This window comes from Nelumbo lutea, chromosome 6, assembly GCF_056320005.1.
Source record: "Nelumbo lutea isolate HS-2025 chromosome 6, American lotus-T2T, whole genome shotgun sequence".
Classification (NCBI taxonomy): Eukaryota; Viridiplantae; Streptophyta; class Magnoliopsida; order Proteales; family Nelumbonaceae; genus Nelumbo; species Nelumbo lutea.
The window spans coordinates 13,467,815-13,484,603 of NC_142689.1; the positions used below are offsets into that span (position 1 = coordinate 13,467,815).

General features: G+C 40.4%; 1 protein-coding gene across 1 annotated transcript in view; it reads left to right on the top strand.

The window, feature by feature from the left end:
- LOC148847445 (sec23/sec24 transport family protein) overlaps positions 1 to 16,789 on the top strand; it is a 31,968-nt gene that overhangs the window by 11,707 nt on the left and 3,472 nt on the right. The window contains exons 10-11 of the mRNA XM_088949719.1: positions 2,669 to 2,767; positions 7,235 to 7,358. Coding sequence (XP_088805845.1) covers positions 2,669 to 2,767; positions 7,235 to 7,358 — 223 coding nt within the window. The remainder of the gene's footprint in view (positions 1 to 2,668; positions 2,768 to 7,234; positions 7,359 to 16,789) is intronic.

A 16,789-nucleotide genomic window follows, 5' to 3' on the forward strand; every position in this document is an offset into this window, starting at 1 on the left:
TCTAGGTCCTTCCCCCACCAAACCAATTTCCAGCGAGAAGAGATCTTGTTAATATGAACAATGTTTCAACTCCTTGCTCCATGAGATTTCTTGGGATCTACCTCTTTTGTTGTGACCACATCATTGTTTGCCGCCCTCTTCCTACCTAAGTCCACCCCTACCTTTCCAATCACCATTTCCTCAAAAAGACTATAAATGGCATCCGAGCACTCTAATTAGGTAGATTTGCGGGCAGTTGCGTCGTTATCCTCATTTGCTCCATTTTCTGCTCCTAAAACTTTTCCAAATTTAGCATCACCAACCCTTACCGCATCTCCCTTCCTCCTCTCTTCCGACCTATCCTTTGCTCCATTATGAATCTCCCTGGGATCACAAGCCAAAAATTCCTCCTTGGAATAGAAAACAACCTACTTCGATACAACATCAGTCTTCTTCTGGCTCACCATGCTAGAAATCAAATCAGCATCAAACTCGTTAAGATTGCAGCAGTCTGGGACACAATCTTCAAAAACACCTCTTCGATCAACTTCACGTTCCACACTCTTCGCCTCAGACTTCCCAATGCCCTTCTCCTTCTCACTTTTGTCATATCTGAAGATCACCCACTCCCATTCTTCTTCCTTCCCCTCTTGTACCTTCCTCGAGAAAAAAAGATTTCGAGCTCCTACATTTTTAACTTTTGGGTGTTCGCAAATAGATGCCTTCCTCTTATCTACTCTTAAATGATATGAACTAATGCACTTCTTTCTAACAAAAGACTTGGGCTTCGTGATATGGGCCCCACTTGGCCCTAATACCAACTTCCCAATCCGAAACGTCTTAATGTTCAAATATGGAGACTCTTCCTCTCCTCTATCTAACCCCAAGTTCTTCTTCTCTTGGCCTTCCACATGTCCCTCAATAACTCCCTCCTTCCCACTGACCCCCCTATCACTAAGGCAAGCAAGCAAAGCCGATCCTCTTTATTCGAAATTGAGTGGACCCCACATCCATTTTTTGGGGGTCCTACACTCCATTTTCAACGTGCCCCACATTTGCCAAATCATCCTTACAACCATTATTTTTTTCTTTAATGCCAAAACTACCCTCATCTTCAACCTTCATCTCTTCCTCTCCTGTTTGCCTGTTTGTCTTCCCTTCCAACACAGTAGAAGGCAGTGGACTCTTGCTACTTATCTCCCTCCACCAAGACAAGTTATTAATCCATCTTAGTGGATATGAACCTTCGACCACTAACCCTAGGTTGAAGTTCTCTCTAGCAAAACAAAGGGATAATGATGTGGGCACCGAATGAATCTCTGCAACTTCGGCTAAAATATATTGATCCAAAAAAAGAAAAAAAAAACTTCAACTAAAATACGATATGAGCAACAAGAAGGTTTCACCAAGAACTTGTTCTTGAATCCACGAACCTGAACCTTCCACACACATCTCCCATGGCTTTAAAAAAGTTTGTAAGCACCATGATGCAGAGAAACCTATGTTTAAAAGTTCTCTTCATGTTAGAAAACTGTTCTTGAACCAAAACATCTCTTGCTTCCTCCACATTGCAAAGATAAAGACGAAAAATCCAGAACTCAGTTTTCTAACATGAAAAGAACTTTTAGGATGCCATTCTGCAACAGCCCATCTCTCCACAGCTTCTGCGTCAGGATCAAAATTAACAAAATGCCCCACCAAACTTCTCTCCAACAGTTTGAGATGTTCGTTGATAGCTCCTAGCGAATCCACATGCACCTCCTTCATCTTACTAGTTCACACTTCTCTCCAACTTCTCTCTCTCTCTCTCTCTCTAAAAACTAGTGAAGGGTTTGGATTTGGTGTATACCAAGATACAACATACTTGGGTCAATTTCAGTACTGCAGAGTTGTGGAATGAATGTCACTAAAGGCTTTTTATCAGGTTTTCAAGGGCTATGGGGTGCTAGATCTAGAAAACTTTATAGAAATTAGGAGAGAGAGAGAGAGAATCCATCAATCATTCAATGGGTACCAAGAATTACACGAGTGGCCCAACTAAAAGAACTACCAGACCCTCACTTACAATGGTCAAACTGACCAAATACTCCTGGGACCAGATTCAGCCCAATTCACCTGAATATCCATCCTGTCAAATCAGTGTATGGAATTTTTCCTCTGAAAATATGTTTTTGGAGGGTTGAAATGCTCTGTGATCTTCCTAGGAAAAGAGAAAAACTATCAGGTTACTCAGCTTCTTGCTGAATATAGGAAAACTATCCTATTCTTTGTGGTTGCTGATAAAAAAAATATATTGGAAAGTTATCAAAACAAATAAATTTTATGTATGGTAGATTTAAGTTCCAAATACAAAATTGATTTCCAATGTTATTTCTCATTCTTATGTTACTACCACTCGTATTTGCTGTTGTCTGTTTCCTTGTTTGGACCAATGATTTGCTTGTTCTCGTTCATATTAACTGCTTCTGTCTCAACTGTATGTCAGCTGCTTAATATACATGATACAAATTAAAATTTTGCTTAGATGCTCTAGTTGAGACATCCTGTGATACATAGATACCTGTACAAGAGTGCTATATGGTGTCAAATACTTTAATTTTTAGTGGAAATTCCATATCTGATATATTTTCCAGCTATGTCTTTGCCTTATCTGGGGTAAATAGGAGAATCTGATTAAATGCTTTTGCAGACACACATCGGACCTTCCTACACTACAAATTGCTTTTCAGTATACTGTTGTTGTCCCACCAGAGGAGCTTGCAAATTTGGAAGTGAATTCTGCAAGTAGGTATGGCTAGTCCAACCAAATAACTGAAAAGTGCCTTTACGTTCTTCCTTTCTTGATCTGAAAGATTTTCTGCTCATCCTCTATATTTTTTTTTTTATCAATCTCTGCTCATCCTCTTTTCTATGATTAATAGCAGTATATCATCAAAAGAATCAGTTACCTTTTTTTCCTGATCTTGATAAGAACTTCATTAATAAAGAATAAGAAACACAAAATAGTACAGAGTCCTCCGGTTGTTTTTCTTGCTCTTCTTTCTTCAATGCTTTAGTGCACTCTTCCAATTTAGTTTACTCTTTTCCTGTAAAAGAAGTGTGGAGTGCTCCTGTACCTCCAAAGGTGAGGGCTTTCTGTTGGGAAGTGGTTCTCCAAAAAATCAACACTTTGGACTTGCTTCAGAAAAAAAGACCAAATTGGTTCTTATCCCCTCATGTTTGTAGCCTTTGCTTGAAGAGTGGTGAGATAGTAAATCATCTACTCTTCTCTTGTCCTTTTGTTACTCTTATTTGGGGTTGGTTCTCCTCTCTCTTTGGGTGCATGTGTGTTCCTCCTACAAGCGTGGTGGATCTTTTTGAATCTAGCTCTGTTAGCCAAAGAAAAGAGGAAGGGTGATGTGGAGAACAACGAGGGCAGCAGTTGTTTGGGCAGTGTGGGAAGAGAGAAATAACAGAATCTTTTAAGGAAAAGAAAATCAGCACATGAAGCCATAGAAGGGATCACCATCAAGGTTATACATTGACTGAAATCGCTGGACTTGTTCAAGGACTTCTCTGTAGATGACTTGATTAGAGGAATGGAGAACAGTAGCAGCTTCTTCATGCCCCTCTTTAGCTATTCAAGAGGACTGGTCGCCCCTTTTATCTGTGGCTGTTAAGCTATACTTTGATGGCAGCTCTGTAGGTAATCCGGGCCCCTCTGGAATTGGGGGTGTCTTTAGAGATGGGGGAGGAAAAGTCCTAGCCCTTTACTCTGGCCCGATAGGCTTGGGGGACTCTCTTAGAGCAAAAGTTCTGGCACTCCTACAGGGCCTCAAATTGGCCAAACAGTTGGGTTTTCAACAGTTGGAAGTGGGGGGAGATTTGAAACTAGTAATAGGTTGGATGCAAACAAACAGCTTAGGTGTCTGGTCCCTTAGACAACCTGTAAGGGAGATTAAGCAACTAGCAAGGGAACTGGAAGTCTGGTTTAAATGGACTAGGAAATCAGCCAATGCAATGGCTGATACTTTAGCAAAGCAAGGAGTGGTAGGTAGGACCTTTTTTGGGCCTGTTTGTAATTTTGATGAGGGGTCACCTTGTTTTTGAAGGTGACAGTTTGTACCAAGTTTTAAAGAATTAATGAAAGTTACCGTTTCCCCTAAAAAAAAATACAAATCACACTCATGTTATCAACATAGAGAAGTGTTGGGTTAGAGATCATAACACCTAACTCATGAAGAAGGCCATGCATCCAAATAATTTCACTGCAAGCTAATGACATAGCCTGATGCTCTACTTCAGTACATGAGCTGGAAACATTAAGTTAGTTTTTGCATTTCCAAGAGAGAAGGGGATCGTCAAGAATACACCATCCAGTAGTGAGTCTATCGACCACCAGCACAATCAACATTGGCATAGGCTCTCAGTTGGATGGGAGAGGAAGAGGGAAAGAACAATCATCTAGAAATTATGCCCCATAGATATCTAATGATCTGATAAACAACAGCAAGACAGCAATGTCTAGGGGCAGATACAAACTGGCTCACTGCATGAGTAATGTCAAGCCTTGTAATGGTAAGTGTAAGTACATGTTCACCACAACTGCGATTGGTGTGAAGGTATCAAGCCGGAACCACAGAAACACCCATGGCCACACAGGCTGACATGGGTCTGCGGCAAATTTCAAGCCCAAAATGTTACAACTTGATAGTGGGAGTGTCATTCCTTACTTTCAAGCCCAAAACGTTACAACTAGCAATTTCAAATCACATGGAAGCCCAAAAAAGTTGATGTCTCAAAGCCCCTTTTTTTGGCTTAGGAGTCGGCTAACCCATTTGCACTACTGTTCACAAAATGTCCATGGGACGAAACCTCTACCTTCTACCCTGGGAAATGAATCAATGGCTCATGTTCTTTCATTTTAAATGTCCATTGGAGAAGATATTTGAGTTGGACAAGATCAATGTTGGACTCTTCAATCTGTCCCCTTGAATTTCAGAAAGTGTGGTTTGATTGACGGGTTAAATGGTGTCCAAAAGAACCCATAAAATTCAGGGACTATCTAATAAAATATTCTACTGAAACAAGGTAAAAAAGAAGAGGTCTAATCTCCTACCAAAGCCTCATTGTCTGAACTGAACATGAATTCCTCTTGAGAGAGAGAAATGGTGTTGAACAGTCCTTTAAGCCAAATAGTCTCAATCCACTGACTGAAATGTCTTCAGCAACATTCATAAAAAAATGTCTTCAACAACCTCTCTTCAACTAGTTTCTGATACCATATTACCCTAGAGAGATCAAACTTTCTAGGGTTTTAACCAGGCAACTTAAAGAAAGCAAAGGAAATAAAAAGGGTCTTTCTAGTATGTCAAACTCACCAACGAAAGGATCTAAAATATTATTAGAAGAGTTGATATGTATAATTACAACGTTGCCCTTTTGGGCCAAATTAAAAGAAATATATGAGAATCAATTGTTGCAATACTACTGTCCTAATATAATACTGTAGGACTTTACTCTAAGTACAGTCCCTTTCTTCATAACAAGATCCCTGCAAAACATTTTTTTTTTTGATAGGAAACAAACTGTATTATTTAAATAAAACAACACAAGGTCAAAAGAAGGCAAGGGGAAAAAGTATAAAATGACCCTCTCCCTCTTACCCAACAGAGGCCTAAAAGCCACAAATTTACAAATGCCCCCAAGACTGAAGAAAAAGTAAAGACAGAGCATCCTAACCACCTTGGAACCCAAACTTATCTCAAAAACTATACCAAAAAAAATTCCCAACATCAAAATCATTCCACTCAGAATTCTTCAAATATTATACCTTCTTGTGCTTCTCCAAGCCCTCCCACATAAAGGGCACGAGGCTACCACAAATGTGGGGTCTGGGTAGGGACTGAGGAACAGATGTACACAGCCTTGCCCCTGTAGATAACTGATTCCAAAAATGATGAAACTAGGAGCATTCATTGAAAAAAAAAAGATGAAACTAGGAACTATTTATGATCTCTTTATGATCTCCTTATTGGTTGATTCAATCAATTAATCCCAAGAAGTTGCATTTATATCTTTCTCACCACTTTTGATTACGCCTTTGCTAATAACTTTCCCATCCATTGATTACCCCAGAAAATCCTCATTAGCTATGACCTCCTCTGGTTTGTGGTTGTCTCTAAATTCACCCCCAAAAAGAATGACCCAAATTTTTGGTTAAGGAAGATTGTTTTGGCTAGAATCTCAGAGCTTTCCATCTCAACATCTGCCATTCTGAACCTATCCAGTTCATTCTCCTCACATTCTGTCAAACCTTGATGGAGATCCTGGGCCTCTGTTATTGTTTGAGAATAAAAGCCTATTCAAGGACCTCACCTAACAGCTTAAGCTTTTGGGTTGAATGGTCTTTGAGATGGTATCAGAGCCTATTTGATCAAGTGGTCTAGTGTTTGATCCTCACACCCATTATAATTAATTAAATTTGAACATAAGGTATGGGTGGTCATGTGCTTGCCCATGCTTCAAGACAAATAAGCTTTCATGTGAAGGTACATGTTAGAGAATAAAAACCTATTCAGGGACCTACCTAACAGCTTAAGCTTTTAGGTTGAACCGTTTTTTGACAGTTATCACAAGTTGGACTTTCCCACAATCCCCTAACCAACATAACAAGCCTCCTGTCTCCTCAGCCCCTTTTTCTGCCCCTTCTGTTATAGAAAAATCCCACCTCCCATATACCAATTCAACCTCCATCTGAAAAGGCCCTTAGGTATTTGCACAGATCAAACAATCTAGTGTTCATTGCACTCTTCATTTCATCCGGGATGGAGATCAAAATTGGCAAGCAGTTAGTAACTTACTTTTTGATCCTTTAGCCTCAATGTGTTAGTAGGCATCATGGACTCTCATGCTTTATCTGTAGATGATTCCTAGTCTTGCTGGAAGCATAATCACTGTGGAAATTCCTATATGAAAGATGATTACTTTAAGGAAAAGATCATGATTTATGTGCATTGTGCAAACATAATTTATTTTTTCCTAGCTTTCTAGCATTTGATGTTTTCATTTCTGTAAAATGTTTACTGCATTTCTAGTTTGATTTTATCATAATTATGAAGTAATTGCACAGTTCTGCTATCATCTTAACCTTTCACTCCCCCCTGGCCACCCAGTACAAATTTTTACTAGGTTTTCTCTCAAGGCTAAATGTACTAACTTATTAAAATATTACTCTAACAGCTTTTATTTTAACAACATGATTTGCTCTATATAGATCTAAGCATATCCTCAAACGCCGATTGAGGATACGAACTGTACAATATTCAACTGCTGGAAACATCAATGAACTTTATGACAGTGTTGATCCTGAGGTTGTTCTGTCAATCCTTGTTCATAAGGTAAACTTCTTTCAGTTAATTTTTCTTACTCTATGGTATGAAAGTATTCACTGCTCTTGAGTAATGAATAGCACTAATAATTCGGTTATTTTTTACCTTTTACTTTGGTAAATCTAATCTGTTACTGATTTTTTTGGATAGATATCTGTTACTGGTTATTTTGATCAATAACAAAACAAGCAAATTTATTAGTTACAGAAAAGAATGCAGAGGAAAATACAAATAAGACAGGTACAATTCCCAATTACCTATCAGCAAAAAAAAGAAAACTCCTGATTAGAAATTAAGGCTAGCCCCAGTTTACCTGATACCAGAATATCTTACATTGTAACTGTATCTACAATTGCTGGATTCACAGAACATTCAAGATCTACTTATATCCTCCCTAGACAGAGTATCAGATATGGAATTTTCTGATCTTTGAACCCAATGAAAGCAGGCATGCTATTGGCCAAAGATCTGGCTATCCTGATGCAATGTCTATGTTTGCCAAGGACCCAGCTAACTTACTGGCTCTTCCCTTCTACCTTCATATTTCTGACGCTCGGTGTGAGAATCCCAATCTTAACCTTTGGAGCATTGATAAGTGTTCAGCCTGATAGAGTCACCATAGCCTAATGGGAACTGAGTATAACATCACAATATGGCTAAACTTATTTATAGGAACTCTACCATGCCTTTAATATCACTTTCTTTAAGTCATGTTGGGGTATTATCAGAAAAGATATTATAATGTTTAAGAAGCTTTGGAAAGAAAATAAGAGTGGGAGGGAAGGTGTTATTTACAAACTTGATATTGAGAAGGCATATGGCATGTTGAATGGGGTTTTCTAGAAGTACTTGAAAGAATAGGTTTGGGGGAGAAATGGAGAAGTTGGATTTACGCTTGCATATCTTCAATATCATTCTCAATGTTGGTCAATGGGGTCTCAACAGAATTCTTTCAAGCCTCAAGAGGTATAAGGCAAGGAGATCCATTCTCACCTTTACTCTTTGTTTTGGTGGCAGAAGTTTTGGGTAGAATGATAATAAGAGAAGTAAAAGTAGAAGGTTTCACAGTTGGAAGAGGAGACATTTCTATTTCACAGTAAAATTAGAAGGTTTCACAGTTTTGAGTAGAATGATAATTTAAGAGTGATGAATAATGCTTTGCTGGGGAAGTGCTTTTGGAGGGTTTGGGGGTGGGGGGTGGGGGGTGGAGGGGGCATTATGGAGGATAATAGTAAGTAATTGTGGGGTGATTCAGTTTGAATGAAATACAAGAGAAGTTTCTGGAATACATGGGTTGTGTTTTGAAGGGTATCATTAAGTTCATCAGGTTTTTGTGAATAGCAGAAAATTCAAAGTGGGGGAGGGGGTAGAGTGTGAATTTGGGAAGTTGAATGGTGTGAAGTAGGGTTGTGAAACCAAGATTATGTTGCCTAAGTGAGAAGAACATAACTGTCTAAGAGTGTTTTGAAGTGATAGGCTGATGATTTGGAGTCCTACTTATACCCACCGTTGGAAAGAGAGATAGAGGAATGAAGGAAGTTATTTAGAAGATTGGAAGAGTCTGATGTATGACCAGCATTACTGGATGCTAGATGGTACAGTCAAATCATTTCATGAGGTTCTAATCAGAAATCAAATTGAATTCTCTGAGAATCAGTCATTCATCTTTTCAGCAATTAGATCACCTGAACAGTAGGGGTTTTTGGCAAGCCCGTGTGTTATGCTAGGGGTGTCAATTGGACTGGATTTGGTCCAATCCGATCCAGTCCAATGTGAGTCCATTACAAATAGACCAGGTCCAATCCAATCCAATGAATATTTTGGACTATTTTGGATTGGTCCAATTCAATGTCTGGACCATCCAATCTGTTCAAGTTTGTTTTAATTTAGATTAGTTCTAACTCAAACCTGATCCATTGACACCTATATTCTTATCTTCTATTAATGGACCAGATATTGGCTCAATCCAACCCAATCCAGTATAAACTCATTATGGATGGAACAGGTCCAACCCAATCCAATAAATACTTTGGACCATTAAGTCTGGACTGGTCCAATTCAATGTCTTGTTGGTCCGTCCAAATTGATTTTGGTTTGGACGGGATCCAATCCAAAACCGGTCAATTGACCCTAGTTATGCATGGTGATCATGAAGAATCAATCATTAATATTTTCAGTAAGTGTAGCTTAGCAGATTTTGTTTGGAGATTCTTTCAGGGTTAGTTGAAAGACAGACATGAGCCAGCATTCTCAAAAGTGTTTTTTTTTATCAATAACAGTAATTTTATTAAAAATATATGGAAATTACAACCAGATTGGAGGGGTAAGACATCTTAACCCTCACTTACAGAACTGAAAACACCTATTACAATATAGCCCAAAAGAAATTAGATCTTCCCACCCCCTGTTTAGCCAAGGTGTCAGCCATGGAATTAGTGCTCCTCTTGGCCCATTGAACCCTTACAATCATATTCTGAGTTAGCTGTTTGATTTTCTTTCTTTCATTTGAGAACTTCCACAGGCTAGACTCTTCCTTCTGCAACCAACTAACAGTCAATTGAGAGTCTCCTTCCACCAGCTGCTTACTAATATTCAACTGCTTAGCTCTTTTTACTCCTAGAACTGCCAGGAGTTCAGCTCTCAGAGAATCCCCCCAGCCTATAGATCCTGAGAACATAGCAATAATTCGATCCTCTTCATCCCTGAAAATACCACCTATGCCTGAAGGGCCTGGATTACCTTCACTGCTACCATCGAAGTTCAATTTGATGAAACCCAAATCTGGTGGAGTCCAAACAGGTCTAATAGCATTAGACATAGGAGCTGACCGAGCCACTTCTTCCCAGTTTCTAATGATGTCCCCTACCGAATAGGCTTCAAAAAGCTTCAAAGACTTGACCCAGTGTGCCACCCTAACATAAACAATTTCTATGAGGGGTTCCTTGCTTTTTTCTTTGTCATGAAATAATCTTTGATTTCTTTCTTCCCAAAGTGTCCAACAAATAGCAGCTCTAGCACATCTCCACAAAATTTTACCTCTCTTCTCTAAACCCCTCACTAGAGTGGAACTGAACAAGCTTTGCACGCTTGAAGGGGAGGGCCACCTGCTACCAAATAAAGAAAAGAACCAACACCAAATCTCTGAAACAAAAGGGCAAGAAACAAGCAAGTGATAACAGCTTTCACCATTCTTCTTACATAAGATGCACCAATGCGGAGATAAACACCAATTAGGCATTTTCTTTTGAAGTATGTCACAAGTGGTACACTTTTCTAGGATTTCCCAGCAAAAAGCACCTACCCTAGGAGGGATAGGGCTACCCCAAACTTTCTGGACTGGAAAAGAAGACCCAGGTACCGGACTAGGCTGTGTCAATGCTTTGAAAAAAGAGGAGCAAGAGAAGATACCCGAAGGGACAAGAGACCAAACCCTAGAGTCCACATGGGAAGGTTCAAGAGCTACCCCATCCAAGATTTTAAGCAAATTCGAAATGTGTTCCAACTCAAAATTTTTGAGAGCCCTTCTAAGACCCAAGTTCCAACCAATAGCAGAATTAGATAGGGTAGCAAAGGTTGCTACTGGTTCATTTTTAAACCTAGACAGAGCATACAAGGAGGGGAACTGCTCTTTCAAAGGAAAATCCCCCACCCAAGTGTGTTCCCAAAAATTTACCAACAAACCAGAACCAAGATCATACCTGATGAAGGGAAGAAAAGACTGAAGGATGGCATGAATGGACTTCCAAGGAGAGGTTCTTGAAGCCCTAGATGATAGTCCTGGATCCCAACTAGCTGCCTCTTGCCCATGAATACTTAGGATTATTTTAGCCCACAGATTCTCCTTTTCTTTGGACCATCTCCATAACCATTTCCCTAACAGAGCTTCATTCTTCTTCTTCAAGTTCCCTAGTCCCAGTCCCCCTTCACTTTTAGCTCTTGTAACTAGCTCCCACCTAACTCTATGGTCCCTTTTCTCCTCCTCGAGTTCCCATAAAAAGTCCTGCATTAGTTTTTCCAACTCCCTACAAACTCCTTCAGGGATTCTGAACATCGACAAGTAATAGACTGGAAGGTTTGCCAATGTTGACTTAATTAGGGTTATCCTACCCCCCAAAGACAAGTAATTCTTCTTCCAAGAAGCTAGCCTTTTAGTGAACCTGTCAATCACTGGATTCCAAAAACTCCTTTTTCTAGGATTATCCCCTAAAGGAAGCCCTAAATACTTCAGTGGTCAGTGAGCTATCTCACAACCTATCGCTCGGGCCTTTCCTCCACCTCTCCTTCACTCATATTAATACCAATCACACAACTCTTATCAAGGTTTACTTTGAGGTTAGTCATTAGTTCAAACACTTTAATCACCATCTTTAGATTTCTCACCCCACTAATCTTCTTGCCATCACAAAACATAATTGTGTCATCTGCAAATTGTAGGTGATTGACCAGAACCCTATCCCTCCCTACTCTCCAACCACTAATCAGATTTCTGGAGTCTGCCCTCTCAATAAGCCTCCCTAACACTTCAGCAATTAGGATAAAGAGGAACGGGGAGAGAGGGTCCCCTTGCCTAATACCTCGGACAGTTGGAAAGTGATCCACCACTTTGCCGTTTACCAACATAGAATAATGGCAAGTTCTAATGCACCCTTTTATCCACTTGCACCACCTTTGCCCAAACCCAAAAGACTCTAAAACTTCCATCAACGGAGACCAATCAACCAGATCATATGCCTTCTCCAAATCCAGCTTACACACCAACCCTTTCTCCCCTCTACTTCTGTAATCCTCCACACTCTCATTTTCAATTAAGATTTGGTCCACAATTTGCCTACTCATCACAAAGGCACCTTGATTATGGGAGATAATTGAGGGGAGCACCACTCTAATTCTTCTGGATAACACCTTAGCAATGATCTTGTAGAGGCTGTTAACCAGACTGATGGGTCTGAACTCTTTAGGGTGACAAGCCCCAACCTTCTTCAGAATTAAAGCAATAAAAGTAGAATTCAGGCATGGGTTTATCACACCTCTTCGAAAGAATTCCAAGAACACCGCTTGAATATCAGCCTTAATTATCTCCCAGCAATCTTGATAGAAGGCCATCGCGAAACCATCAGGGCCCGGGGCTTTAGATCTATCCATGGAGAAAATGGCATCCCTAATTTCTTCTAAGTCAAACTCTCTTTCTAGCCACAACCTCAACTCATCAGGGAGCTTAGGCCAATCTAACCCTTCGATCCTTAATCCCTCTTGCAGAGGCTTTCCGAAAATGGATTTAAAGTGTTCCGCAAAAGCCTTAGCAATCTCTTGCTGTTGAGTTAAGATTGTCCCATCAACTTCCAACTTAGAGATGGTGTTTTTCTTTCTTCTACCATTGGCTATTGCATGGAAAAATTTTGTATTCCTATCTCCTTCCTTCACCGATTTGAGTTTAGGTTTCTGCCTCCAACTTACTTTTTCTTTGAAAATTGTGTCCTCCAAACTCTTCCTTAATTCCCACCTTAGTTCTTTATCCCGATCCCCAAAACATCCACTTTCCTCCTTCGCATCTAACTCTTCTATTTGGCTTATCAACTGCTGTTTCCTCTCTTCTATCCTCCCAAAATGTATAGTATTTCATTCCTTAATTTTGACTTTCATCTCTTTTAGCTTCCAATGGAATTTCATCCCAGCCTAATTGACTTCCGGGTTACTTTCATTCCACCAAATTTTCACTTTGTCTTTGAAGTCCGGGTGAAGTAACCACATATTTTCAAACTTGAAGGGAGAAGGCCCATAGCCACCAAAAGTAACTCTAGGTAAGGCTCTTGACACCAAATCTCCCCAATGCTCCTCCCAGTCTGTGGTGAACAAGAACCTATCTAATTTGGAACAGATAGGTTCATCTTGGAGATTAGACCAAGTTAAGCTATTATTAAGAAGGTTCAATTCCTTTAACTCAAAAGCATTAATGAAATCATTGAACTTCCCCATGCTGGTAGTGCTCCTTTGCCTCACCTTGTTACTTTCTTTGGTGAACCTAGTCACATTGAAATCCCCTCCTACACACCATGGCCCCTCCCATAGACCTCTAATATCTTCCAATTCCTCCCACAACTCCTTCCTTTGTTTGTAACCATTGGGGCCATAAACATTGGTGAGGACCCATTCAAACCCATCTGACATCTATTTAAATTTGATAGAAATTGAGAACCTTCCCATTAACTCTTCCACTCCCTCCACTACTTCATCCTTCCACAAAGTAATTAACCCTCCAGATGAGCCCCAAGAAGGGCTCATAACCCAGCTTAGTCCGTTCACTCTCCACACACTCCTAGCCCATCTCTTATCAAATGACATGAGTTTAGATTCCTGAATTAGAACAATGTCTTGGTTTTCTTTCTTTAAGACCTCCTTTATTAAAGCTCTTTTCCTTGCACCCCCAACCCTCTCACATTCCATCTTACAATCTTCATTTCTTCAACACCTCTGCTTACCCCTACTCCCTTTCCTTCCAATGGCCTCCTTTTCTTCCCCTCCCTTTCCTTACTCTAGCTCTTTGCCCTCGTCCATTTCCAACTTCAGTTTCTCAGCTTCACCTAACCTTCTCTTCCTCCTATTCCCGCCATCTTTTTCAGCCCGTAAATACCCTTTCATCTCATTTAGATCTTTCACCTCTTGCAACCTAACTTTCCTACAAATTCAGCTAAAGACTCCTCTTCTTCCTCTCCCTTATCTTTCTTCCCCCCCCTTCACTACTCCTGTTCCCCTCCTCCTTCTCCTACTTACCACTGCCCTCCTTAGATTCCCCCCTAGCTAATTCACTTGAATCTGCTTTACCCACCCTCACCACCTTCTTACCCCCCTCCTGTAACTCCCCACCCTCCTCATTGTCAGCCTCTAATCCTTGGGTATTCAGTACAGGGGCACGACTGGAATCTGAAAGACTGACATCACAGGCAGAGCAGACATTAGTATCTAAAACCGAAACCACAGCCATACCTGGGTCTGAAAGAATAGGAGAAGAGACAATCAACAGGGATAGTCCTCCCACTCTCTGAATAGGGCTTAGCTGATCGCCACCTAGGCTGACTTCACCCTTGTTCGTACTTCAGAGGCTCTGTCGTTTATCCCCGCCTGTGCCATCTCTGCTCGAATTTTGGTGAGCAACCGAATTTCTCTTGCAGGTCCCTTGTGTTAAGTTACTGTCCTGGATTGATTATTCCTTACATCTCCTCTGAGCTACCACAACTGACCCAACCGCCGTCCTCATCTTCACCGTCTTCCCTACACCCCCTGGAATATTTTGGATTTGGCCTATCTCCCCCCGTCCCATCCTGGTCGTCTTCTCCATGTTTTGTCACCGGAATCCATCGCAGTCTTCTTCGATGAACTCTGGCTGGCTGAAAGAGATTTTCGGTCCCCAACAGTTGAATCTCGTGAGGAAGAAGATAGACACTTGGAATTGTCTATCAACGGCTGCTTATAAAAACGACTCATGTGACCACTTAAGTGGTCACATGAATCCGAAGAAGTGCTGTGGGCCCTTATCTCATTATGAACAAACCAACCTGGAACTGAGCCGGTCGGGTCAGAATGTGTAGTGAGAAACTCGAACTTGGACCTGACTCGAACTGCCCCTTGGTCTGACCGGGTTACTCCTTTGACCAACTCCACATAGGACAAACCAGCTGTAAAGTTGTTTTTGTTTTCAAAAAAAATTGAAAGCTTTTCCAAAATGCTTCTTTACTTTCGGCATTCGACTTTTCAGCTTCCACATTTGATGAAAGCTTCACTCCAGCAGTTGCCATGTGTCCAAACTTCCTTTGCTCAGTCCCGCCAACTGTAATCCATCTTGCCACGTGATCATCTCCTTCAAGCCAGAGATGAAAAGGTAGCCCTAGCAGCTTCAGCTTGAAACTGCCTTCTACAGCAGCAACCTCATTCGAAAGGGGGCACCAATTTTCAATTCTAACAGGTCCTTCACTCGTATCCAGCATGGTGAAGTCCATCGACATCTCCCCCACATCAAGGACTGCTTTTCTATCGTTGAATGGAATAAGAGTGACCGTCTGGTTTAACCCAAGCTTCAACGACACCTCCTCTAACAACCCCTTCCAGTCCTTCACCTCCTTCCTTGCAGATAAAATGAGTTTCTTCTCCCAAGCTCCATTCTCCCTGGCCAAAGCTATTTTTGGTTCTGGTATTGTAAACGCCACTGTTGGCTTCCCTTGGTTTTTCACTGTCTTCTAAGCCCAACCTCTCCAGTCTCTTTCTTCTTTCTGTCATCTTTTCTTTCTTACTCTGTCCACCAACTACTTTCTCTGCCTGTACCTTCACGGTCCTTGATTCCTTGCTGACTAATCTCCTGTGTATAGCATTAGCCACCGCTAACCATCCCTGCTGCCGAGCACCTTCAGGGATAATTATTGTTTGCCTTTTCCTTTTGTCGAACTTTTCTTCCAGAGTAACAAACCATCCTTTGTTGTTCTTTCTTCTCTCGGCTACGTATTCTCTCCTGACCTGCCTTAGCGTACCTTTCCACACTTCACTCCAGTTCACTTGGGCAGCTCCATCTAAAAAACCTAGAAACCAAGGAACAGCATCTCCCACCAACAAAACCGTTCCTCTCTTTCCTTCTCTAATCTTGATCATAAAGTCCTTCTGGTAGAATATCTCCTCCAGCAGCATTTCTTTATTTTCTATTCTCAGAGCTTCTCTCCACTTACCGGCAGGTGAGAACCCTTCTTGTCCTTCAAACTCCATTTTGTTCGAGTATTCTTAATTTACTGTTCAAAAGTGTTTTTTTTTAATGCCCAACTTTTCTGGAAGCAAGAAGTCACAATTACTATGGTGCTTGATTCCTTTTGCAATCTGTTGGGCCATATGGAACAAAAGAAAGAGAAGAATGCAAATGTAGTGATATTAGAAGAATTGTGACTGTTATTGTATCTCTTATATTGTACCATTTTCTAGTGCATCTTGAATTTAGAGAAATATCTAGATCTTCTTTTGGATTGGATTTATGGGCATCACTTCAGTTGGATGGTGGTGCACTTTTGTAATATTGTAAAATTTGTTTTGTCCTCTAATGATTTGTAATTGAATAATTGGCTGAGTTAGGTTTCAACTGGGTCTGGTGTAATTTCTATTTTCTTTAATTTTTTTCTTCTTTGTTATCAAAAAAAGAAAAAAAAAGGATTCTCTCCTATGCCTTCGAATAATTTCTGTTTTTTTCTTTGTTAATAATTTCTATTTTATTTAATAGTTTTTCTTCTTTAATAAATTCTAAAACTTGTTTTCTGTGGATGGATAAATCTATTATAAAATGCAACAGATGAGGAGAAAGGTTAATCTCCTTGGATTTACCCTGGGACATCAGTAACATTAAGAAAATGATTCAAATTTTGTCTAGCCATTGTAAAAATTGGCTCTTATCACTTGGTAACTGATACCAAATA